Source organism: Acromyrmex echinatior, chromosome 4 (genome assembly GCF_024713525.1).
Source record: "Acromyrmex echinatior isolate Ae372 chromosome 4, ASM2471352v2, whole genome shotgun sequence".
Taxonomy (NCBI): domain Eukaryota; kingdom Metazoa; phylum Arthropoda; class Insecta; order Hymenoptera; family Formicidae; genus Acromyrmex; species Acromyrmex echinatior.
In genome coordinates this window covers 9,682,665-9,710,492 of record NC_141855.1, presented here as the reverse complement: position 1 = coordinate 9,710,492, position 27,828 = coordinate 9,682,665, and the positions used below count along the sequence as shown (strand labels likewise).

Below are 27,828 nucleotides of genomic sequence, written 5' to 3'. Positions count from 1 at the left end.
CGAAATGTGTCGAAATGAATCGTAGTTGTAATTAAGATTAAGTAGACGAGACAGTTTCGTTTTTGCGTGGTTAACTTCGCGTGCCAAAGGCGACGTTGTGACGCTGCACTTCTCGCTCTCGGCATCGCGTTCATGAATTTTCTGTATTTCGAAATATATCTGATGCTCGAAATGTGGAAATAACAATCATAAAAGGCAAGAGCGTATATTGTAATATACGCTCTTCTTTTATAATTATTATTCCCGTATTGCAGATTAATATTCAAAGATCTCATTGTCAATTATTTAAGATATACTTTCGGCGAACAAGTTTTACGAAATACGCGTTCAAACGGATTAATATGCGATTACTGAATCTATAGTCACGCGGTAAATATCGCGTATGAAAATATATATTCAAGTTATACATTCAGGTATTATATAGGTTTTAATTACCATATTTGATCACGCATTTTCACTTGTCTGAGAGCCAGTCCGTTTCGCCGTGTCATCCTCTATCCGCCGCATTTCGCGAATGAAATGTGAATGCGATCGAAATGGGGAAGCGACGTCGTTTTCCACGTGCGGTTAACTTCACGCGTAAAAAGTGACGCGAGACGGGAGACGCGACGACACGGCACATACTTTCGATCGAATAATCAGTGTGCTAGACTCTGCAATACGCGATATTTACACTGTTACAAGATGTAAAGGCAAAATTAATTATTGATTACCTTAGTAAAGAAATCCAACGATGAACGATCCTTTCATGCCGTTTCTCGTCGTTTATATTCAGCAGATTAGAATATGGAGAAAAAGTCACAATCGATTCGAAGACAAGGCTGCGAACTTTTCCAACGTCGTTTTATATTTAGCAAAGATTAGAATGTGGAGAAAAGTCACTTGATTCGAGGACAGGGCTGCGAATAGTGCGAACTTTTTCAACGTTAAAATGACAGGACGTACCCCTGCCCCCTGCCCGAATCGGAAAAGCGTGAAATCGCGAATTACCCGCTATTTATATGAGTCGTCAAACGGCGAACCCCACCACTCGCATGCCAGCCAATAGACGCGATGCCTCGCTGCGGATGCTTATTGGTTCGCGCTAGCTTCCGAATTTGGTATATAAACGCTACGCGCAAAAAATTTTAGTCATTTTCAGAATTTGGGTCCGTGCATCTTGTAAGGATAGAGAAGGCTGTACCCATGGCAAGCGCTTTTACGATGTTAGCATGTATTTAGTACATAGTTCACATTACGTATACTGTAAAATTTCAAATATAAATGAGTGTTTTGAATACGCACTAGAAATTATATTTTTTCTAAAAATTAAAAACCAATTAGAATAAATGAAGGCTATTGAAAAAAGTATATGAAAGAAAAATCGAACTTATAAAATAATAAGCAATTATAAATTGTGAATCATTTAAACACCGCGCAAGTATAGAAATATATTTATTACTTAAAGTTCTATAATAAAATTTTAAATCAATATATTAATATATCAATACTATTCCACTGAGTTTTATGTTAGATATTAAATATATTATGATAATAATCATTACGCTCACTTGTGTATGAAATAAAAACGACATTATATATTCTTAGTTAGACCTTGTATTTAAGGAAACCTTAAATGTAAGGCCTGACTATATACGAGTATAAGTTTTTTGTATAATATATGCGGCATTAGAAAATGAACTTAAATTATATCGACGGCAGAGAGAAACTTGAGAGAGAATTATTGTGTAGTTAATATCCACTTCTTCTGAGGGCGGTAGTGCGCGGCAGCATTTTGCAATTATAGATTTTGAGTCGTCATGTTCTTTCTTCTGGGTTTCTCTCTGGCAGGAGCCATTTAGAGATCGGTTTCTAGTACTTTTTAGTACTTTTACGATGTTGACAAAATCAGTCGCACTTCTCTTATAAATAGGATTCTAACTAGAATGACATGTGCTCACGCACATAGTCACACATAAATCAACATAACCCATTGAACATGTGCGGTGTACGTGCTTGACTTTATCGTTTATAAAATATCATTAAAACAAGTTTATTGTTAAAGTAATATAAAATGGCTGTCGTCTTTCTCAGTAATATTATATCTACACTTGATGATATTCGATCGCTAGAACAAATAAAGAGGTAAGTTAAGTATTATGAAATCTTGATGATAACCTAAGATATTTCGAAAGTAAGAAAATAATTTCTATTATCAGTAGTAATTATCACTGTAAAAGAAAAGAGAAGTGATAATGAAATATAATGTTAAAGTATTGATGTTAAGTAATATAATGTTGATAATTATACAGTTTTGCACAATCACTTCAAAAATCAATAAAATTAGGTTCATTCGATGCGTTTTTGTATGAAATGAAAGAATCTGGCAAAGCTGGCATGCTTTTTTTACCAGATTCTTTCATTTCATGCAAAAACGCATCGAACAGTCTAATTTTATTGATTTTTGAGGTGATTGTGCTAAACTATATAATTACTATAATGTTAATATAATATAATAAGTTAAAGTGAGTGTAATAATATTATCTAACGTAAATTTGTAATCAAGTATAAAATAAGAATATAAAATATTTTTGCATTAAACGTAAAAAATTCTGCAAAAGTCAATTTTGAAAATAAAATCTTTTTTTATTTTTAGTAGGAAAACTAAAATCAATGTAGCAGCCCTTACAAAAAATATCTATGATTTTGCCAAGAAGCAATCCTGTGAAAGAGAAAAGTCTTATACAAATACGAATGCGTTACCAGAATTAGTTATAGAAGGCTTTGATGAGGAGCAAATTTGGCAGCAATTGGAACTGCAGAATGAGAGCGAGATAGCACATATTTTTAGCGACATTTCAGTTTTATCTGAAGGTAAAAAGTTGACGATCCCGGTAAGCTCCAGAAAACCTGAACCTATACAGATTGAAAATGATAATTTAGCTCAAGAGGCTGAAGGCATACCTGATGAGAAAGAATCAGAGGATGAAGATGTAGAAATTAAAAATAATTCAAAGAGAAAATATAAGAAAAAATCCTCCGTTGTAGACGACAAATTTTTCAAGTTACAAGAACTAAATGAATATTTAACTAAAGAAGAGAGAAAAGAGAAACAAGGAAAAGATAATACTGGATCTGATGATGAATCATTGGATTTATTTAATGAAGTTTCCGAAGAAGAAGATGGGGATAACATTGAGAAATACATAAAATATGCTGATTTCTTTGATAGTCCTGAAAGTGAAAATGAGCAAGTTAACAAAAGCCAAAAATCAGATTACAATGATAGTATTAAGGATTCTGAAGAGGAAGGATCAGAAGAGGAGGAAATGGATCTTGACGAAGAAGATGAAGAAGATCAAACAGTTAAAAAAGTAAGATTCAATCTTACAAATGACTCAGATGAGACAGATAGCTTAGAAAATAAGATGAATCTTAATAAGAAAGACAAAGAAGAAAATATGGAAGAAGATATAGAGTTGAAATCTACTTTGGAAGCTCGTCAAGAAAGGTTGTCAATGAGGATCAAAGAATTAGAAGATGAAGCGGTTAGTGAGAAACCATGGCAATTGAAAGGTGAAGTAAGTGGTTCAAATCGACCACAGAATTCCTTGCTGGAGGAATTTCTAGTTGTTGATGTGAACAGAAGACCAGCACCTGTGATAACAGAAGAGACCACTTTGAAACTGGAAGACATAATCAAGCAGCGGATTAAGGATAAAGTTTGGGATGATGTCGAGAAAAAATTCAAGCCAGTCGAGACACCGTTAGAATATAAGAAAAAATTGATATTAAATCAAGAAAAAAGCAAGGAAAGTTTGTCGCAAATTTACGAAAAGGAGTATCTGAGACAAAAGCAAACGTTAGATCCAGAAAATGATGAGAAAAAAGAGGAAGCACCGCAGTTGCATAATGAAATTCGACAAATGATGCGTTCTTTGATATCAAAATTGGATGCGTTATCCAATTATCATTATACTCCCAAGATGGTAAGATTTGTTATAATTTACATTAAAAATCAGAGCTCCTATGAATATAGTAATATAATTAATAATATATAAATAATAATAAAAACATACATATTCTAAGATAAATGTTTCTTTGTAAATAGAAACTATTCTTGTAATTTGTATAAATAATTTTCTATTCTCGTTATAAAATATTTATATTTTGAGATACTCTTAATAGTTTCCAACTTTCATCGAAAGACGAGGTAGCGCGTTTCACACTAAATATATTTGAAGATACAATAACATATTATATATATATATATAATATATACGATTTTTGTTTTAGGCTAAACCAGAGATTAAAATCATTAGCAATGTACCTGCAATTAATATGGAAGAGGTAGCACCTGTCACAGCCACTGATGCAACTCTATTAGCGCCTGAAGAAATTAAAAGTATTTATCGTATATTTAATAAGATTATTGTGTTAGTTTATGAATTTTTTATTTTAAATAAAATAAAATAAAACTAATTCTTATTTCCAGCTAAAGAACGTGGCGATCTTATCGGTAAATCAGAACGAACGAAAACGGATATGAAACGCGAGAGAAGACGAAAGAAATCGAGGCAACGGGCCAAACAGCAGGCAATAGAAAAGAAGGATAAATTAAGAGCACTGCAACCAGGAATTGCTAAAAAGTACAAAGATAAGAAAGAAAAGGCTGCGTTAGTTAAGAAAATAACAAAAGATAGAAACGTTACAAAATTAAATGAAACAGCGCATAAAGTTGCGAAGTCCTCGACTGCATTTTTCACGCAGTTACAAAATCAAGTTAAAAGTAAAATTAAAAAAGACAATTTGTCCAAGAAGAAAAATTAACGCTACTTAGACTGTAAGATTAAAATTGTAAATTTTGTATTTTAAATTTAAATGAGAAATTTAAATAAAAAAATTGTGTTATATTTTTCATCATTCCTTTTGAAGATTTCATGCTGTTTGTTTATTATATCTTATTGCCTTTTTTGTATTATCATGAATATAATTAATAACAAAGGAACTAGCAAGAATTATTAAAGAACTTACTGTAACGTAAATTCTTTACACTCTGCGTAATGTAAGATATATATATATATATATATACACTAAAAATATTTTTTATAGCTTTATTGCATGATATACGTATGCATTTCTAACACCCTTCGCTCTTTAAATCATAATAATCGCGATTTCTTGTGGAATTATAATATATGAGTGGATATTGTGCAAAGGAATATATAACAATGGATAAGGGATTTGTGAAATAATTTTTTTCTTTGATAGAGACGAATTCATACTTAACATTCGCATATAAATATTGATGCCTGTATCAGGCTCAATATATTAGTTATTGTCAAAAAGTGATGGTACTATTCTCGTCACGATGTAGGATGATTAAAAAAATCATGCGTATATGTATAGTTCATATATTAGTGAAAAATGTTCCCAATTCATCATGATATGCTGCAATTTCGTTTCAATGTGCTCGTCAAAATTTGCTAAAACATGTACAAACGCGCTAAGTCACACGTGGTTACTTATAAATGCAATTATTCGTATGTGTAACATTATCTATATTTTTTTCTTCAAGAATATCTAAAAACGTGTCTTGCACAGAGAAGCAAAGGTGGATTACACAATTTTTGTACATTGTCAATGTCTCGAACGATTTCTTATCGCGTGTTGATTTATGATTGCACTGTTTATAATTACAAAGATCTAAATTAAAATAATTAAGCTAATCTTATAAATCTAATGATAAGCTGGTATTAAAATTACCGTGATTTGTGTATAGATTTTTGATTGAGAAGTTTTTTAAAAATATTTTTTCTTATTGTTTAGAGTACACTTGTTATTTTCATTTTTCTTTTTCTTCGTTAAATATTTATCGAATCGCATGATACAGGTTAAAATTGTTATGAAAATTAAAATTACGTTACTTCATTCGTATAATAAGCACAGATGCTTACATATATTTAGAATACTTGTAACAAGGCCGTGAATATTTATCTATAGGCCATTCACTCAACTAATCAATCAACTTTATACACAACTTTCACCGCTATGAGTAGATTTCATAATATTAATTATTAAAGAATTAATTTCAATTTAATTTCAGATTTATTAAAGTACAATCATCTAAATCACTGAAAGCATTGAAAGCGTTTCTCAGTTATTAGTATCTTCATTGATTACGCATTTAGTTTCAAATGTAAAATTTATAAATGTAAAACTTTATTTTTTTTAATAGCTTATGCCAAATGTGGATAGCCCATCTGTGCGTATTATATTCATCGCTTTTCGAGCACTAATTAATAACCGTCATGAAGGTACAGTTGCTCTTGATGTTTTAATGATGTTCCCAATGAAACCATGCTCGTTTAGATAATTTCAAACAATCGAAACGCATAACAGTAGCATCTTATACCCATGACAATGAATAAAAAATCTCTCGTTATAATACGATGTATAATATGTAAATAATTCAGTAGACTAGGCTGTCCTAATCCCAGTGCGATCGTTTTTGCAGAGTCTATATATGCGGTGCTAAATTGTTAAATCGCGTTTCTTCTTTCTCCATGAACGATCCTCCGGATGCTGGTGTGAAGGTGCGGATTGTGACGCTCAAGATCAAAATCCTCGAAGTAATATCGAACAGCCGGAGAAAGCCCTGAAGAGAGATAATTCCTCTAAAGTAGAAGCTGCTTCTCAGAGGCGTATCGCCTTTCTCGTTGCTACTCGAAGTTAGTGTTGAACATATTCAATTCCTCGAAGCCAGACGAGCCACCTTGATCTTGCAGCATTTGCAGCATGTCAGACAGCTCTTGTGGTTGTGTGCCGGGCCCAGCCTGTCCAGGATGCGGTGGTTGCGCTTGCGCGGACACCTGAGCGCCGGTTTGTCCGTCCGGTTGCTGCGTTTGATGCTGTTGACTCTGCCAACCCCACATACCTAATGATAAATGCACATTTGATTATTAGCAATTTCGCATATTTAGAGAAGAAGATTAAGGTATGTTGGACTAACCAGGATTATTAGGCACTGTTGTGACTGCATGATATTGCTGTGTAGCTGGTGTTCTAGCACCGCTACTAAGCTGAGTATACGTCGGTCCGCTCGGTGATCTCGATGGACTTAATTGACTGTATTGGTAGCCTTCCGTTACAGGTTGCTATTGGAAAATATAGATTTAAACATTTGTAACTTTTCGAATCTATATTGAAAAATGAGAAATTAAATACCTGTCTTCCAATTGCCCATGGTTGCGGAGTTGGAGATGTATTAGCCGGCTTCTGAATCCTACTTAAGACCGACGAAGATGCACTTTGTTGTCCAGGTGATCCATAAGCTATCGGCGATTGCGTCGTCTCATAGCTCTGATATACGTTCTGTGTGCTGGACGGCCTTGGTTGTTGCGGACCTGTAAATAATATGCATTCAATGTTTGACGTTTGACATGCAAAAAATAATAGAACATAAAAAATAGAGAACATGCGATAATTGTCTTACTGGCTGTGGCTACAGCAGCTGGATGCTGCATCATGTGATGTGCGGAGTACAGCGGATCCCTGGTAGGATGTCTCTGAAGAGAATAGTCCAGACCAGGTTGTCCATATGCAGGTACAGCTTCGCTTTCCGTTTGACCGTCGCTACTAGGATGAAACGACCTGGATAAAGACATGCGAATATTTTTTTTTCATGTAAAAGAAAAAAAAATAAAAAATATAATATATAAGACATCTTTGAGATTTTAAATGTAACTCCATTCTTACTTTGCATGCGTGTTTGTGCAGACGATATATTCGATGTCTTCGTTGAACGGATTTAAAAACGCAAATGCTGACGTCCTCAACCACACCCAATCACGATTCTTAGCCCGAAATCTGTACATTACAGACACGACTTGTCCTTTCAATTTCAATACTAGAAAATGAGCTACAGGTTAATATAAACAGAAACATACATTTAGATATGTGAGGCATAATATGGAGTATTACCTTGTTCAAAACTCTCTCGCATATGTGTCAGATCTTCCGGATGGAAAAATTCGTAGCAAGGATGACCTAAAAGTTCTGATGGAGTATAACCCAAAATTCCGCCAACTCTTTGATCCACGAAGGTAAATTTACCTTCTGCAGAATGACGTGATATAAATTCTACAACGAACAGAAACATAATTTATAATAAAAACGATAAGCTTTTGCATTGTTACATGAATAAAGTGAATTTTTATTGTCAAGTAGCTCCTGCACAGACAAGATATGACACGGTCGTCAATCAATTTATCGCTTTTCTATAAGAGCGAAAGAACGATTGGCTATCGCATCTATCTTGGCACGTGCAAACTTTGCAGTAGTCAAAACTTCTAATTAAATTATTAATGAAATGATACTTACCGCTATTGCTATTAGAACCTGCTAAGTCGCTACTATTTGGTGTGCTAGTGACCTGTAATCGCCCAATGGCGACAAGGCAGCAATGCGTGGAGGCATTTTCATCCGTAACTACACCGTCTGGACCAGTTTGAATGCCCCCGGGACCTCTGTCACCTAGACCCACATTTGGTACACATGGGGGAACAAAATCACCTACAGCGTAAAATCATGAATCAGTTCATGATTTCCCGTTGATCGGCTCTAAGAAATTCGTCTTACATACTAAAAAGCTATACGTTAAAAATCTCATACTCAATACATTGACGTGGTCGCAATAATAATCAATAATAATTTATAATTGTAATGAAACTAAAATGTGAATTATAGTGAAACTAAAAAGTTGTAAAGTGATCGATTTATTACATTTAATCTTCTATCACATTTAATGTGCGCCAAAGACATCGCTGTATCTTTCTTTTTTAACGTAATCGATAAGATTGAATTAATCAGCGGCTGCCACAAAGCTACTGGAACAAAAAAGCTACGCACGTGATCATGAATATTAAACAAATATGTTAACAGCCGTTAACTACCTCGCCATGACTTTTAATAGTGACTTTCCATTCAGTGGTGAAACGAATACTCTGAAGAGACAAGTATTTCAGATCAGAAAACGTATATAATCAATGAGAAAAGCATCTGATAATATTCTTTCTTTTCTTTAAATCGGAAAGATTTATCATTTGAATATGCAAATTCGTTGTATTTTTTCAGTTTCTGCGTTACTAATTTTTCATAGCTGATCAAAAGCAAATACGACACGTTAAATTAAATGCGGAATGTTTAACGAAAAATACCGAGTCGAAAAATTCAGTCACGGTTCAGTTCTTAATTTACAGTACACACGTGGTATACGCGTTCCGTCGTGTTCCAGGAACGGTTCGTTCGTATTCCTTGAGCGCGACGTCTCCCCCGCTTTAAAATAGAAAGCTGGGGCCCGCTGTACGTTGCGCTCGAGAAAGAGAAAAAGAGAGAAAGAAAGAGAGAGACCGTTACCCGGGTAGCACATCGACATACAATCTTATGCGATTCTCTCGACTCAGCACACCCGTGTTAAACTCACCGGTGGGTGGCCAATTCTTGATGTATCCGGTACAGTGCACCACCGCATAGTTCTGGCCATCCCGCGCCGGCGGTCCCAGAGAGTTCCTTTGCTTCATACGATGTAGCCCGTGTGCCGCTGCCATGTCACCCGAGGTTTGCAGGTTCCCGACCTTCATGCGACAGATGAAGCCTCTTCTTGAGCCCATGCATAGTCGCATCGAGGCTGCAATTGGAAAATCCATTATTTCTTTCTGACTAAATATATTTCCCAGAAAAAGGGGATATCCTGATATATCGTTATAATTAACGATCTTCAAAACACCTATAAAATTATTTAATATGATAATAATGAAACAATAATAAAGTAACAAGATAATAAAATAATTGAATAGTAAATTGGCTCGATGAAGTAAAAACTTTGCAAAATTGTCGAATAATCGCGAGTGATTCGTTCTTTTTCTTTATTTACATTGTCCTTCCTTCTTGACCGTTCCAGTCTTGAGGTCCAACACTCGACCACCATGCTGTGGCTCCGCCGCGCTGAGCTGCTCCCGAACTTTCTCGGTATCGTCAGGATGAACTTGCTGGTACAGGCTAGTGCCAAACCAGTCGCTCTGTGTATAGTTCAACACCGGCGCTACCGAATCGGACACGTAGATGATTCTGCCCGAGTCACAGCTCACAACAAACAGGAAGCCATCTGCCGCTTCGAGAATCAAGTGCTTCAATTCTTGATCCGTAAGGAAGGACGGTTTATAGGCGTTGTCCGTGGAAGTATTTCCGGTGCCTGCGAATTCGAAGGATACATTCGAATATAAATATATTTTATCTGAATATTATAATCCTTAGTACACACAATTGGATTATTTGTATCCTGCAGGCATATTTCTTTTCTTTGAAATACTAGGAACATTTGACTAAACAATAAAATTCCGTTTTTTCTCCTTTTTTAAATACACAATTTTATAAATATCTAAAGATATTAAAATATATATTGTATACGAATTACTTATTATATATTTTTATATACTTGAAAAATAATGGAAATTAGCTCAGGATTGACCCATCATGTGTAATAAAAGATCAGAAAATCATGGTATGTATATATATTAAGGGATTAAGATTCTGATATATATATATATATATATGGATTTATTACAAATGCTATAGTATCTCGAATTTATCGGTTCGCTACAATTTTTTATTTGGATATGGAAATTCAGATCTCCCATGTTAAAGCTGAATGCGTTTTTAAAATTATCGGTTGAAATGTTCAAGAGAAAGAATTCAATAGTACATTCGTCAAGGAAGAGACGATTGCTTTTAAAGCATGATCTAAACCTTGAAGAACACTCTGGAAATTCCTAAGCAAGTCGTGTCCTATCGAATATTGAAATCGCCTCTCAATAGCTTCTTCCGAAGTTGACCTCCGAAGAGATGCGAAGACTGCGGCGCGCTACGGTGTGGTACCAAAAATGAGGACGGAGCACCTCGCCAGCGGAGGTAACTATCGAGGTGCAAGATCGGAATTGCAAAGCGGACGGCAGATCCCAAGAGAAAGAGAGAGAGAGAGAGAGAGAGAGAGAGAGAGAGAGAGAGCGCATCTCTCTCGCGCAGCGATGCGATCTTTACCCCGATATACGGAGAAATTCCGGGAAGAGGTACTTTAACGACTTCCAAACAAGATCTATGGAAGACCCTCGGTGACCTTCGTTACCATTACTTTCCATGTGGTGTATGTCTGCCGGTCCAACGTTACCACGATTACCTCGACACCTTCCGCAAAGAGAATCTGTATACAGTTTCCGTCATATTGATGATACCAAAATTTTCAAGTAACAGATCTTTACGATTAAATACTCGCTCACGAAAAAAGAAGAAATTTAAAAGAGACTTAAATACCGTTATACATGCACGTATATACGTTTGTTACGGACAAAAAGATTATAAGATTGCAATTATTTTTTGACAAACCTCAATATATATTAAAAAGGTGAGAATCACACAATTATTATTATATATTCAAACAAAATTATCGCTATCTGTTTGATAATAAATTCTAAAAATATATATATATGAAACTATATACAGATCTTAATTTTATGTATAAAATATAAATAAATATTCACAAACGCATAGTCCGAATTTTAAATTCATGAAACTTTTTCTGTATAATAATACAAACATTTACGCAACAAAAAAAATCTAGTTCAATTGGGCCAATAAAAAATTCGCTTAAGACGATGTGTGCTACTCGACATATGGTATGCCACATTTTTAGTATGCAATCTCATGCTGGTAGTCATTTAATTTCCATTTCTAGACATTCTACGTATTATACTTTTACGTTGAACAACAACTGTGATCGTCGAGGTATTGATTCTTGTCACGAACATTTTCAATTTATAGATATTATCAATTTATTCATTACATTCAATTATTCGATACTGTAAGTTTCTAGTACATAAATATTTAATGTCAAACGACTAAAATGTTTCTCATTAAATTTCGATATTTATAGATATAGATATATGATACAGTATCTAAGTAAAAACTAGAAAAAAATACATATTTAACATAATTAACATTGCTGATTATTTCTTTTCGATTTTAAGTACCTCCGAGATGACATCGTGTTAAGTATACCGTGAACGTGAAAAAAAAAAACCGACCTCACCGTTCTCGCGACAGAACGGCGTCGTCTTTTCTATCGACGTTCGTCGAACGGTTCTTCAGCCTTCTGGCAGTTTTTATCCCCGGTGTCCCAGGATCGTAAAAAAATCCGCTGGTGCTCGGTACTGACATACGTCTCGTTGCGACCGCGTAATGCTCTTCCACATAGCGCACGCACGGGGCGTTCGCGCGCGTAAACGAGCGTCCTCCTCCTCCTTCTCCCCCACCCGCCCTTTCTCTTCACAGGTGAGAGAGAAGAGAGAGACAGAGAGTTCCTTCTCTTCCGAGCGAGAGGGCGATTTGTATGCAGCAGCCCACGTCGTCGGGAAAGAGGAGAAGCGGCTATAAACAACGCGACGCACCACCAATACCTAGGTGAAATCACGGCGGAATCACGCATATACACGCGCGCGTTCACGCACAATACGCAGCACGCGTCCATCGGCCGCAGGCTCCCTCGGGCTCAGGTAGATAGATAGATACCCGGCAGAACTACCAAAGGGACAGCCGCCGACGTATGGGACACGCAACTCCGCCCATCGTGCCCACCGGAAGCATATATCGCGCTCGCTGCATTCGATATGACCGCCACTGGCACTCGAAACCCGCCGCAACGTTACGGTGCATCCCTCGTCCTTTTTCCTCCATTGTCCTTCTTTTCCAGAAAATGTCTACGTTAATCAGTTAGATAGATATCCCTATGGATTTATATATCTGTGGAATCTTCAAGTTTTATCATCATCTGTTATATATACAGTTGACTTTTTCTATTCTAATAATAAAATTTTTATGGAATTTATAGATGAAATTTCATAAACAAACTTATTTTCGAAATCTTCAGTAAAATTGCAAAATTATTTCCTCTCTTTCTGACGAAACCGATTTTGATCTTTTAAAACAAAAAAAATTTCGCGTGAAATAATCGAACAAAAATTATCAAACAAATTTATTATCAAAATTTTCAGCAAAATTGCAAAATTATTTGCTCTCTTTTGACATCGAAAACCATTTCGATTTTTTTAAATAAGAATTTTATATAAAATGATTTTACCAAAAAATATTCTCTGTAAACTCTTTGCACGGTTTTTCAAACATAAAATCAATCAGAATTATCTATTTAATCATTTCAACATTCGAGGCTTTCTAGGAGATAATAATGCGATCACTAACATTAAAATTTTCATGTATTATAATTGTAACATTTAGCCGGTTGTTTTATCTTTTGGTAAATTTCACTTATTAGATAAATCTGGCAATCCACGCATGATTTAAGATTGGATAATCTTGCTACTTACCCAACAGGTAAAATTTATCAAAAGGTGGAACAACCGGCCTTTAATGAATTAAAGATACACGTGTCTGATGTATCCACCTGAAGTTTCGACGTAAACTTAAGCGAAACATTATTGGCCTTTTCATCTTCGATTTAACAAGGAAGTTGCAGATATTTACACTGTCGACAGTGTAAGTATTCTAAAAGCGGTCGTAAATTCTCGCCTCTGTCGAGGCAGAGATCCGTGTTCTCGCGCGTCGACCCGGGAAGGACTCGAGTGAGTGTTTCCCTGCGTAATCGATAGTCGTAGGTACGTAACGTAACGTACGGCGGGTCGACTACGGTCGTAATTTAATCGGCTTCATGTTAAGGCACCGCAACTCGCGTTGCGCCCAAGTTATTGCGTCGCTCGTGCCGGATAACTTAAACATCGTTGCAACTTAATCGTCACGTCCCGCGTTGAAAACTGCACCGTTTCTTATCGATGACTGAAGAGGATAGAGAGAGAGAGAGAGAGAGAGAGAGAGAGAGAGAGGAGGGGGGAGAAAGAAATTTGTTCTCTCTCATTTACAGATAAATTTAAATTAAGTTGGAATGAAATTACAGCGAATAAAATGTAGAAAGAAAAACAGAATGAGTAAATAAGAATGAGTAAATAAAATATAGAACTGAGAATAAGTATATGTACACATTCATGAGAAGTTATATCCTCATTATCTTTCGGAAGCAAATCTAATGCGTCGGTATGCTGAATTTAAAAAAATGTATATTCTACTGAAAGAAAAATTCTCCAGTATTTACTGACTTTGCGACACGTGCGAGTTTTCAGGACTCGAGATGTAAGTTAAATTCAAGTGGCTTATGACTTTTACGAGTGATTCGTAAGTTATTGGCGTTCACCATTTTTTTTCTCGACGAAAAATCCCTCAGAGAACTTCGAATAATGGAGCGGCACTTTAACATTTTGCCACTGTACTTTTAGCGTATTTGTTTCTTGGCGATCATTTAAAAGTAATTATTTTCACAATTTTTTTCAATTTTCAGTATTAAACCTAGTAATTCAGTTCTCAAATAAAAATTCCATTTAAATAAAATTAAAAAATCACTTTATAAAAACCTACTCCATATTATCCGAATTTATACAAACATAATAATCCTCAAATTTGAAACATCTTTACGATCAAAGTATAAATTATTGATTTAATTCAGTAATGCACAACCTGCGATGAGATCCAATCGTGAATTTTTTACAACTCACCGGCTCATAACCAGAAATATAAAATTATATTTTCTGTTTAATGCAAACAAAAAAAACATTTTGCAGTCTTCTGCAAGAGTTTACCTATTTCTGAAAATAGCCCTAAAAAGATAGCGCATTTATCAATGATAAATTAATAAATTAAAGATCTATTTAGTTAATTAAAATAAAATTAAAATAAAAAATTTAAAAAAGAACAATCTTAATTTCAGGTCTTTTTATCAGATAAATAATTGAAGAAAAGCAAAGAAGTGATTGTTGCAAATAAAATTTCGTAGCATCAAAGTTACTCACCTCTAAGAGCTTTCATGTGCGCCACTGCCATCCTGAGGATCGTGAGTTTATCGGGCTTCCGGGCCAGGGCTGAACAGGTCGGCACCATGTCGGAGAGCTCCGTGATGTAGGCGGTCATCTTGTTCCGCCGCCGTCGCTCGATCTCGCAATGATTCTCCCTGCAGTAAGTCGCAAGACAAAACCGAGGTAATTGCATAGTTCAAAGAACCAACGTGCGGTTTCTCCTACTACGACTAAAAACGGCGCGGACAACGAAGTTGAAACGCGGAACAACCGTAGACAGGAGTTTCTTGCGCGTCCTGCACAAGAGGAACTTTGAGTCGCAGAAAATAGCGTGAAATAACGTTCGCGATACGGTATTCAATTTGTTGAATTGCGTTTCTTGCGTTTATATATACAATCATGGGCCCGCTTCAGCATGTGAAATACTACTATACTATATACTTGGATTTAACTCGGTTATGAAACGTATGTAATTAATATGATATCGTTTCAGTTAAAATAATTATTAATCCACGATAAATAAATAATTATTAAGTTTTTTTTTATAAATAATATTGACATTGTTTGTTAAACTTCATGTGAAGAAATAAATTTCGATCGTGTCTATATTCATTAGCAAGCGCCTTAAGGTTTTCATTAATTTACCATTAATTTACCATCGTGCTTCACATAAAGCTACCTAAATTAACTCGGTTACGGACGTCGTTGGCGCCATGATCGATTCGTCCGATAAATTTCTCGAGTAGTCCACCTAGATGGGGGAGGATATTGGGGCGAGACCACAATTTGAGGCCTCCCCTGTTATTATGCTACCAGAGGGTAACCGCCGTGAGTAACGGCCAGGCACGTCTCCCTTTACTTCGACGGCGAGCTGCGTAATCGCCGGCGCGCAAATCGTAAATTTAATGGCATTTAATTCGCGACAATTTTCCAAGAAACTTCGCGAAGGCAGACCTCCGTGCGCGGATCCGCACGCAACACGTAAGCCGGATTCCCGCTCGATGCGCAAATCGAGCGGGAGTTAATTTGCTATCGGCACTACGTCCCGTTCACGAAACCAATCATTTCGCGAAGTCAACTTCATGAACCGAACCTTCCGATCTAGTTTACGATCGATCATCTCCTGCGTATTCTACGAGCACAACGTTAAGAGGTACAAATACCTAAATCTTTGCAATTGGTCAGGTATGGGGGAGAAGTAAATAGAAAGAATAGATGACTTCTAATTATTTTTTCTTTTTCTATAATATAATCATATTTATGTGTATAACAATTGTGAAAAACATTTCCTGATAGGAATTATTGTATCAACTGACAAATTCTTTATTGGACTGGGCAGTTTGATCGCCTATTTTCTGAACGGATCTCTGTCCTGAAATGGATAAGGAAAGAGATCGGTTCACGAGATGATAAAAAATTTGTTCAGTCCGTGAAATGGGTAGTTTCGCGATCAGACCGTAACGTCGATATCCTATCCGGATACACAGGGTGCGAGATTAAAATTTGATATCGATATGCTGATTGGTTTGCGCTAACTTTTTTTTCGCGGTGTCTACTCCCTGCGACTGGATGGCCGCGATATGAAATATTGAAAAATAAAATTGATCCGTTCAATGGGACTATCGTATCCGTGTGGACGTAGCCTGTACGAAACGTATCACTGTATTTCACTATATTTATATCTGAAAATTAATTTTTTCCGATCTAATGAATTTTAATTAGATCTCTTACTATTCGATTTGGATATCTAAGCGCATCTCATATCTGAGTTTTTTCGAGTATCAAGAAAATATCCTTTATTACATCATTACAGATATTTTCACACAAATTGATTATTTCAATAATAGAAAAATTTAATAAATTATCGAATTTTGATATAATCAGCTCTGTATGAAAGATCGACTTAGACATTTATAATACTTATAAAAAATACTTATACAAAATAGTTGATAAATATATTGTATAATAATGTCTGATTTTGTTCACCTTTCTGTCTTTTGTGCTCTCTCTTGTGTTATATTTTGTACTTCTGGATGACAAGAGATTATATGCTGTTGTAAAGATGTTATTGGCTCGTTTTTATAAAAGACGTATTCACAAATATTGCATTTTTTAGTATTATTTTCTACTATGTAATATTGGCTCTCCCAGGAACGTTTTGACATGATGTATCTTTGCTTTATATATCACAAAATATCGCTAGATATAATATAACACTGTTTCATTGAAAAGTATTAGTGAAGACTGATCAGGAAAGATCGAGAAAAGGTTGAAGAAAGTATCCGATTCTCTCTATAAGCATATAAATATTGACTCGTGATTTAAATTGGCTCGTCAACGTAACAACAACAACAAGAGAAATATATTGTGGCGCTCCATTCCTAATTAATCTGCAACTTTATATTCAGGATATTTCAAATTCGAATTTCTAAATTCGCTAAGAGCAATAATTTTAATCGTAAATATTTATAAAAACTTAAACGTGCACGGTAAAATAAAATGCTATAAATCTGTATATTTACGTATAGAACATTATATAAAAAAAATATATTTTTGACATTGAATATTAACAACGAATCGTGCAATCAAAATATCGCCTCGAATCGAAGGATACAAAAAACAATCGACATTGATTTGCAAAAATAATCAACATGATTATTTTTTATATCTTTTTTTTTTGATTTACAATCCTGTTTTTGAAATTTTTATTTATCTAATTTTAAAAGTATTATATATATATATATATATATATAGATTATTAAATTATAGTTTGAAAATTCACATCTGTACTTTTCAAATAATTTGGAACTGTGAGTACAATCAGATCCAATTTTCTTGTCATCAAAATAATAATAGAGAATTGTTCCTGAATCGTTTATTCCTTGAATGGTGAGTTTCGTAAAGAATGATTTATTATAACAATTCGAAACAAGAAAGAAAAAGATGACAGATCGAAGATGAAACGAAATCGTCATGATTCAAGTCAATGCCGATCGCCTTTCACATCCTTATTATACGATTCGGTGTAATTTTTTCGTTGAGTTGTGCGCGCGGGCGATCGTTATCGTTATTATTGTCTCGTCCCGAGGACCAAGGGAATCCGTAACGCTCGACGACGTCGTGGATAGCCCCGGCAGAGGCCCGCTATTTAAAAGAGGCCACGGCGCTTAAAGCGCAAGTATAAAACGGAGTATGCACCGCGCGGCATGGTAAGGGAAGAGAAGGATGGAGGGGTGGAGGAACGCGATCCGTGAAGAGGAGGACGAGGAGAGAACTCCTGGGTCAGAGGTCAGACGCTCCGAAGTTGCCCGTTCGCTCCGTGGGTCCAAGCTCCATGTACCGGGGCATACCGGGTGTCCCGGTACGACCTCACACCAGCTACTCTTCGATCCGATTCTTCGATCTCGAAGTCACAATACGTTTTTGTACTTTTATTTATTTATTACATTTTATTTTTATTTCGTGAATAATCATATATAGACATTCTTTTAACTGAACGTATAGAAATTTTTTTCGATTGAAAAACATTATTGTCTTTTAAAGAAAAAATATCTATTTTTCAAACTATTTTTTAAAAATATTATAGATATACTAGATGAAAGAGATTTAGTTATAAAAATTAACGCTTGCTTGCTTTTTATTTATTATACAATAGTTTGAGTAGCTGGATGTTGTGTGTGTACTAAAATTATATATGTTTTGGAATAACAATTACTATGGCATAATTATAAAAGAAGTTATTCAGTAAATCACATTGGTTAGAATATTATAAAAATAAAATATACAACACACGTCTTAATAACATTAAAATATATGGCTCAAAATATAATTATATATAAACGACAACACAAAAAGCAACTTTTTTTTTTATTAGTAACAATGATTATGTATACCTTCAACAACTTACAATGAACCGAGACACCGTATTTACCACGCTATTTGATACACAGGGGTCATCGGATGCTATGGCGAACGACACGGTAAAAGTGCCTGATCCCTAGGCCAGGGGTCAATGCTGACCCCATGACACCGGTCACGTTACTTGAAAAAGAGGATACTAGTTGAAGGTTGAAGTAATAGATCCCTTTATTCGCCATGGCTCCATTTTAAGCATAAAATGCGACGTGTGCATGTCTGACGGAACGTAAAACTGCAAGATAGAATGGAATCTAATATCGCGGATATATGATTCGTTTTCCATCCGTGTCATTAATCAGTCATGAAACACAAGACTATATAAGACGTTTAAATTTTTCTTTCCATAGTCTCTAAAATCTGTGAAGTGGAATATAATATTAAAAAGTGAAATCTCATTCTTAGAAATTGACAACACTGATTCAATTGTCACTTTTCTCACTCTTTAAAATTAGATTCTGCTTCAAATATTTTAAAGATTATATCTCTTTAGAATCTAGACTCTAAATTCTTGCGTAACGATCAATTGAACGTCAATTGAAAACTACGCGATGGAGTTATAGTAAGCCGCTCCAATTGTTGTAGAAGATCGGTCACGATTATCGAAATAGCATCGATACACCCTGTACACGGTTCTCTATGCTGTGATGATCTAATGTTGGTTCAGAAACACACGCGCTGCACAACAGCATACAAAGCCTCATGAAGGAGAAAAATCCTCTCAATGTACGAGCAAAAGATGATCGCGAAGGAAGAGAGTTATCATCGAATTGCTTCGCATTTAGGAATGCTTGTGATGCCACGATAGATAAGTCGATGTACTCTCGATACTTCCTGACATCGTCAGTTTCCGACATGTTTCGTCTTCGATATTAACTCTATAGCAAATAAACGTAACATGATTGTGTGACGCTTTACAATGCGATTCATAATGCAATTTATAACGTCTGTTCGCAAAATCGTCTAATGACACTCCCCTGTCGCATATTCAACATTCCCGAAGGCTTGTATGCATATATTTATGGACTTACGAAACAGAGTTGTTACTCAATCGTATAATTTATTGTTATTTGCTTCCCGCACACGGCTGCATCAATATCCATGAAATTAAGGATAAATAACGACGAATAAATAATGCATTCGCTATGCCTTTGCATTGATAGAGGAATGTAGGAATGATAAACGGATATAAGTTATTCGTATATTCAGATTGTCTTAGTTACTGAAACTATAAAAAGGCAGACAATATTATACTACGCATAATCTGACTATAACCATGTTATCTGTGATTGAGAATAAACTTTAATGATAAATGTAACTTCCTTATTTCGTATTTGCATCTTGTTTGCTATTCTTTTCCATTTACATTCAGAATTCGATATCTTATTGAATCCTGCGCGAGCTTCTTATATTATAATTTTGCAGCACATATTAAATCTGTAAAAACTAATATTTGATGATGCGTTTCTTTTCAAAAATTACACGTCATCAAAATATAAACGTTAAATAAATTTTAATTGATAATTGTCTTCACGAATCGATCGATCCGATCATTTTCGTTAGTTAGTAATCCTTCTAGGAGTAATTTCCCCGTATGTTCAACTGTTCCGCGGCTTATTACTCCATGGAAGAAGCCTTTTAATTAATTGGCCTATAAGAACAATCTGCGCGACGATCTGCATCATGCCCTCTCCGTAGTGAGGCAACGTTGGCCTTCCTTACGCGGCGTTTAAGGCACGTGCTTTTCACTGCAGTGCAAGATAATCTCTTCTCCGTTTAGAGCCTCCTTACGGCGTTTCTGATTTCTATGAGTTTCTAACATCCTCCCCGTAAACTTTTCCAACTTACAAAGGCTTAGCGTTATGATCATTTAGCACGTCTGATTACCGCTCTAAAAGACATCTCGGCCCCTCTCTCTCTCTCTCTCTCTCTCTCTCATTCTTCTTATTTCATAAGCAAAGGTTTTTCTAGATAGAATAAAAATAAATAGGTAATGTGTCAGAAAATTAATATAAAAATCTGCACTGTTAGAAATGTTTGTAAATTTACAGTACTCTTACAATAAAAATATGCAGTAAATTTATAAATCATATAGAGTAACCTATTAATGTTCCAATTAATGTGTTTTTGTATTTCAATAAACCGTAAAGAAAATAGCACGAATAAATAAGAAAAAATATTTTTTTTTGTTGTCAAGTTAAATTATTAATAAGATATAAAAGATAATATTTTATTTTTTAATTATTAAAATATTTTAAATATTTTTCGAAAGATATGAAAAATTTATGTGAATCCGGTAATACGTACTACAAGATTTTAAGCTTATCCCTATTAATGTGCCCTGTATTGAAGTTGAGAACGTTGTGTTATGAGTGTATATTGAAATAATGATTTATGTAATATATTATAACTTAAACAATTAACTTAAATTTATTACCTGTTTTGGTAACTATATGTTAAAATGAATCAAATGCGGATAAAAAAATAAACACACAAATTGGAAGCACATTAACAGGCCCATCATCACTTGGAGGACTCGCTAGGGACAAAAACATGTTTGTTATGTTTATCAAATCATTATCAAGTATTAACATTTTTTAGATTAAAAAAATATTATAAAAAAAAGAAATAGTTGAAAAATCGATATTGGTTGCAAGCAGATAAAATTAAAGCTACAATATTTAATAATTAATTCAATAATAAGTAAATTGGCTGAAAGGCACATTAACCTACAGTAACCCTAACGTTTTGTTGTGATTTCACAATATTTGTAAATTTACAACAGAAATTTACAAAACTGGCGCGCCGCGCATGTGTATTACAGATTTGGATATACTCGTATTTTATCACAAAATGTTATTGTAATTTCACAATATAACTGTTTAAATTTGTTTAAATAAACAGCACTTTTGTTAGATAAAAATTTCCAACACTTTTGAAAGTTTATAACAAAAACTTCTTACAGTGTACCGATATATGTTAGCTACATCAAAAGTCGCATAATAGCAATTGTCACTCTAATTTCTTCGCTTTACGCACTATGCATGAACCGATAAATATTAACGATGCACACGTCCGCGTCCACTGGATATTGAACGTTGCTTAAATCATTTCCAAACTGAACGAAGACGTTATAATCGCGCGTGTGAAATGGCAGCGTGTCGGGTCATAAATTTCTGCACAACGTATTTACTGCCGTGAACGAATAATCGCAAAAGCGCAATGTACGCTGGACACACACGTGTTATAAACGATGACTGTACCCGGATTTATTGCAGCACCATGTTGTCACAACCTTTCTCCGATAGCTCCCCCATATTTTCTTTTTATTTCCTGTTCCTTGTATTTCCAAATGGATATTGCATCGCTCGAAAATTTAGCATGTATTTAGTAGCAATCCATTCCATCAAATATTATATTTAAAATTATTCAATCTTTTTCTTACAAAATTGCTTTCCCTAAAAAATATATTTTGAAAAAAAAAAAAGTTTTTTTCAAGTTCGATTTATGCAATCTTCCTTTTCAAATAACAATTGTTATTAATTTGAAAAGAAAGATTGCATAAATCGAACTTGAAAAAAAAAAACTTTTTTATAAGTTACGAAAAAAGTTGAAAGTTAAGTTAACGCGTTGTATCGAAGAGACTGGTGATGAACAATCACATTTCCAAAATCATTAATAAGGAAGTAGATCACTATTGTAAGAAGAAGCTAAGAAAAGGCAAAAAAGAAGGGGCGAGACTCCATTCTGGGCAACCACCGGCATGCGACAAAATTATTTCGCGGCACCAAAAGTGCCGACGTCTGCATTACGCCGAGAAAATGCGAAGATGAGGAAATCAAAAGTGGGAGGAGAAAAGAGAGGAAAACGAGAAAAGACCTAAGAGAAAGAGAGAAGTTACGGACAGGCGGCAAGGAGAGGCGCGCGCGTCTTGCGGCAGGAGGCAGTAATTGCGTTATTAACTTAAAAGTGAGGTTCTCCAGAGAGGACCGGAGGCGAGAAAGGGAGAGGGACAAAGGGGGGAAGAATAGGAGAGAAAGAAAGAAAGAGAGAGAGAGAGAGAGAGCGCGCGCGACATCAGAATGTTGCCGGTCGGTCTTTGCCGCGGAGTCCGCGTAGTCTTTCGCGGTACCGCCGTATATACCTGCGAAACGACAGCGCGGATACAGAATTGCAGGTGAACCGCCACGGACCCACCCGTGGCGGCACGCGATGAGAGACCATGGATAAGATATCGTTATTGCTATTATGGCGGATCGACAGTCAGTCTTCAGATTGGCCGGCGTTAAAAAATAACAGAGCGCATCTCTTTTTTCGAGGCAATTGACTGAATTAAAGTGAAACTTTTTAAATTTAAATTAGACGATCACTAAAAATTAAACTATTTTATTTGGCTTAGTATTATGGTTTCATAGACGAAAAGATGTAATAAAGCTTTCTTCAATGAAATAAAATTAATAATGATTTTTAAGAAATATGACGTACACAAGCGTTTTGAGCAATATGTGTGCATCTTTAGATGATATCGGAGTAAAAAAAACAAAAACGATGTAAGATGTAGTATGGAATAAGTAAATCATGCGATTTCTTATTGCGTGCACGAAGTTAACGAGATGCGAGAAATTCCTAGCTAACCCTCTGCTATGAACAAATAGTCAGATCGAGTAACGCGAGGAACGCTCGCGAGCAATTCCATGCTATCATTTTGCAGGTATGTACTATGTATAGTAAATAAAAATCATAAAAGAGAGGGAGGGGGGGGAGAGAGAGAGAGATAGAGAGAGAAAGAGAGATGCAGCATTTTAATCTCGTTCAGTGAAACGAAAGATGATTGCATCTTCTAGTTGCAGAAAAACAGAAAGAGGAATGTAACTTTGTTACATCTTGTGAGTGGCTTCAAACATATATACAGCGAAACTGTAGCATGCGTTGAAGAACACAAACGCGAAATTTATATGGATGTAAGTGTGACCATATATGTAATAACGCGTGTTGAAAACTGACGAGCTCCCTGCATCTCTAGATAATATACAAAAAGAAAAGTAAGAAGAAAAATGTAATATGCAATGATTTTCGTTTCAACAGTTTGATATGCATAACCAAATCTAATATAATTTTGCGTGTATAAAGTTAACACAACATTAAGATTCCTTAATTTTGATTACAGAGTTTCTGTTTCATTTTAAAGAAAGATCAAGAGTTCCCTATAATTTTATCTCATTCGGTTTACTGCCTATCGTGATTTCGTTATTTTATTTAATTTTAATGATGTGAATAACAAGACAATGCGCGAATTAACGTTCTACGTGCATTGAGTATGACTGCATTCGTATGGAATCGCGTTTATACGTATACTCGATTTTTCGAATACGTTACCTATGATCGGCTTTACACCGTGATTATATCAGGTAGGGAAGCATCTTCCGTGGACCAGGCTTAATAGAGACGTAACATCATACGTTACACAAAGCAGCGGGCTGAGTCACGACTGATCAATGTTACACGCGGTAGGTTCAACCTCCGAACCTCTTTTTTACCTTTCTTCTATTGATAAGTCAATCAATCGAGATAGATCATCTTTATTCGATTACGTCGGCTAGGTTATGGATTTATTTTCATTTTTAATTGATGAACAAAAGTAAACACGTGATCTGTTTGTTCACATTGACGTTAAACAATAAATTAGAAAATCGAGTATTTTGAATAATCAAATTAAAGCTCTGCTCTTTATTACTGACGTTAGATTAAGACTGACATAAAATTTTAATTAAAAAAATATATATATCATTGAAGAATCTGTTGAAAAGAGACACGCAACGTTTGTCTGTGACATGCGTAATTGTATACACTGGATGTAGAAAATTTCTCGAGAATTTTGATTCATGTAGATTTTTATTCACGGCGTCTGGGGGAGAGCAGCCATATTTTATATGTAAGTTATGCGTCTCACGTTGTACATTATTTTCCGGCTTTTGTCCGGCGAATTTAATGCCCGTGCCAGCCGAAATATCTCGGAAGGGAATCAAAGTACCGTGTCTCTTTCGTTGTACACGGACTTGAAGGACGCGCACTCCAGCGCGAGTATAAGTACCTTATGTTCCCACGCTGGAGCAGCCTCGAGGGCTTCCCATTCCGCTATCGGCTCCTCACATTGCCCGGTATTATGTAGGTATGTATGTACCTTCTCGTACTTGAAGAAGGCGTATGTACAGGGTGTACCAGTGAAACATATTGAGCCATGGTTTCGTGAAACGAATTAACAAACGTCAAAGAGAGACGGTCAAGAAAGAGAAAGAAAAGTGTCTGCGCTTCAAGCTTTCATAAATGTTCGACTAACATAATCGAGCTCAGTTGAACTGAAAATGGTAGTAAAAAGAAATTGTAAAATCGGATTGAAAATTTGATTGAAAATACATTGGCAGAAGCGCAATTGTTCGGTTAAAATATTAGTTATATTATTACAATATGAAATCGTCATATTATTAGTAATTTAGTCGTTAAACTAAGCCTAACACTCACCTGGCAAACCTCTCCTTGTCCTGGACGTTGTCATCGTCCAGTCTCCTATATTTACAGCCACTCGGATCATCTTCATCAGATCTGCAAAATAAATCAAAAGTGCATTAGTTCGTGTAATGACAAGTTCTTGTTTATCAAATCTTGTATCAAGATATTGGTTATTTTAACAATAAATTAATTTAATAAATCAGTTTACTGTTTTAATTTCGTTTCATTATTTAAATGTTCCATGGAATACTGTCCTATGACAATTATTGATACCTGAAAACAGGTTAAATTAAATAAACGTATAAAAGAATGTATTTTTTTTTTAGGTACCAATCTGTTAAGGATAAATGGATGTGGATAGCCAAGTTCAGCACCCGAAAGGAACAAATAATAGAAATTCCGCGTGCGTCGCGTCACCGATACGTAAAGTGTAATCGCTTCCGGACAGCCAAACGTGACCGTACGTTCCAAAATTGGTCACTGGCAGGATTGTCGACGGCCTTTCTCCTTCCTTTAAATCTAGAACGCTCATAACAATAAGTGACGACAAGAATATGATGCACGATATTCATACTCATTCATTCCGACTTTTTCATTCAAGCTATCATTGAATCGTTATAATCATTAATAAAATATTTTAAACACAAGAGCACTGATTATCTTTCCTTTATAATATATCGTAAAGAAACTTTATCTTTCTTAATCCGTAATTGTTCGTTCCATAATATAAAGTTATTATTGGACTATAATGATTAACATGAATTTTCGAAGAAAAAAATAATAATCGACTATTTCATTCTGTTATAACTTATCATTATGCAAAGAGATTCTATATGCAAAGAACAATTTTGCTGAAAGTTTATCTAGATATAGATTTGAAAATAAATTTGTTGGATCAGCAAAATAATAAAATTAGACACTCAAACTGGTTACTAGAATGCCAAAACTTTTTGCTCATCATACATCAGCCTAATTATTTTCATGGTCTAACAAAATTATCTTTAAGTATATATTTACAGTTAAATTTTTAGATATTTCAGCAAATTCATTCTTTTCGTAAACTATCTCTTTAAAGATGTATCACATTCCCTGCAAAGAATAAATAAAAATTAAATTTGGAGATGTATTATATTTAATACTTACTTCAAATAAATTATATACATATGAAAGTTATGTGAATAAGATTACGTTTTATTCAATAATACATTTTTGTCGTTTATTTATTTTATTTATTATTAAAAATTAAAATTTTAAAAATGATAACAAAAATTTAAATTTTTAAAATAAGTTCTTTAAATATTCAAAGTAATTTATGCAAGGTTTCATTGCGACTTACTGATTAGTTACAAAGATATAGAATAAATAAATATTTTATTTACTGGACAACAATTTCATGCATCGTAATGTAACTCTATAAATAAATAATCTTGAATATATTATGTACTTATATTAAAGAATTGAGATTTTTATCATTTATTTTATATTACATTTCATACATTTTTATTAGAGCACAGTTTTAAAAAATACTATACGGAGATAATTTTCTTTTAAAATTTACCCTCTCTCTGAAAATATGGTAATTATAATACAATACAATATTATATTTTAAAGATTTTTATCATGCACTTCAGTAAAATTAATCAAATTATTATTTTCATACTTTATGGTAGTTTTATTAATGAATGAGAGAGATTTACATTAAAAAATTCTTTGAAATACAATGTTGTCCGATTATCATATTTACAAGGTAAACTCTAAGAAAAAATTCTCTTCGTGTACTATTTAAAATAATTTATGCATTAACTGACGCAGATAGTAAACCGTTACCAAATTTGTCATATTATTTTTAAACGTAATTTAGAATAAACTATTACTCATTTTTTCATAATTTTATCATTTTGAAAATACGTATAAAACATCCTTAATTGATCGTAATTCATAATTCTATATAAACTGATGATTATATAGAATAATTATATGAAAATACGATATATAAACGTATGATATGATGTTTATCAAATATAATTATTCATCAGGTTAGTATATATTATTATATATTTAATCCTTGAAAAGATCGAAATGAGATATGCGATTATCACGTCGCTATCGATCGATTATAGCGTTGAATTCACCGAAGCCCGGGAGCGACAGCGTCTACGAGTCGCTTTCGGAGGAACAGTGGGAGAGAAGAGGGATGAGGATAGCACCGATAAATCCGTCACCGATCGTCTCATTACCGGCGTAGGAGAGCGTGTGTACCGTCTCTCTACCGAACGCGATAGAAAATTATGCTCTCATTGCGAGAGCAGACTCCACGCTCGCGCGCAGAAATCCGGCCGATCGTCAGTCTGTATTGCACAGCGTCCGCGCGGGTGATGTACGATTCTGACCCTGAGCGAAAAAGCGAGACCCCTTTACTTACCAGCACCCTTCTACCCGCTGACCCTCTACTTCGCCCTAC

General features: G+C 34.8%; 3 protein-coding genes across 11 annotated transcripts in view; 1 reads left to right on the top strand and 2 right to left on the bottom strand.

Moving 5' to 3' along the window:
* The window catches only part of kst (spectrin beta chain, non-erythrocytic 5 kst), an 88,855-nt gene extending 87,867 nt beyond the window's left edge, over positions 1–988 (bottom strand). Inside the window, exon 1 of one of the 2 annotated variants that reach the window (XM_087405184.1) lies at positions 714–988. The gene's annotated coding sequence lies outside the window, so the exon portion shown is untranslated. Of the gene's footprint in view, positions 1–435; positions 626–713 lie in introns of those variants that run through there. The other variant, XM_087405186.1, reaches the window with a different exon arrangement.
* Positions 989–1,712: 724 nt separating this feature from the next.
* Positions 1,713–4,902, top strand: LOC105152388 (U3 small nucleolar ribonucleoprotein MPP10). The gene is made up of 4 exons (XM_011066643.2): positions 1,713–2,124; positions 2,636–3,968; positions 4,276–4,384; positions 4,475–4,902. Exons 1-4 carry the CDS (start codon positions 2,054–2,056, stop codon positions 4,807–4,809), a joined length of 1,848 nt encoding a protein of 615 aa, XP_011064945.1. The 5' UTR covers positions 1,713–2,053; the 3' UTR covers positions 4,810–4,902.
* A 177-nt stretch (positions 4,903–5,079) lies between these two features.
* tgo (Aryl hydrocarbon receptor nuclear translocator homolog tgo) overlaps positions 5,080–27,828 on the bottom strand; it is a 40,876-nt gene continuing 18,127 nt past the window's right edge. Inside the window, exons 2-12 of one of the 8 annotated variants that reach the window (XM_087405194.1) lie at positions 25,381–25,460; positions 14,943–15,104; positions 9,914–10,231; positions 9,464–9,667; positions 8,362–8,553; positions 7,963–8,121; positions 7,738–7,888; positions 7,475–7,614; positions 7,207–7,385; positions 6,992–7,136; positions 5,080–6,916 (exon numbers count right to left, since the gene is read on the bottom strand). In XM_087405194.1, coding sequence (XP_087261320.1) covers positions 6,702–6,916; positions 6,992–7,136; positions 7,207–7,385; positions 7,475–7,614; positions 7,738–7,888; positions 7,963–8,121; positions 8,362–8,553; positions 9,464–9,667; positions 9,914–10,231; positions 14,943–15,104; positions 25,381–25,460 — 1,945 coding nt within the window. In that variant the 3' untranslated portion in view covers positions 5,080–6,701. Of the gene's footprint in view, positions 6,917–6,991; positions 7,137–7,206; positions 7,386–7,474; positions 7,633–7,737; positions 7,889–7,962; positions 8,122–8,361; positions 8,554–9,463; positions 9,668–9,913; positions 10,232–14,942; positions 15,105–16,931; positions 17,311–25,379; positions 25,461–27,828 lie in introns of those variants that run through there. The other 7 variants (XM_087405193.1, XM_011066645.2, XM_087405192.1 and 4 more) reach the window with 7 other exon arrangements.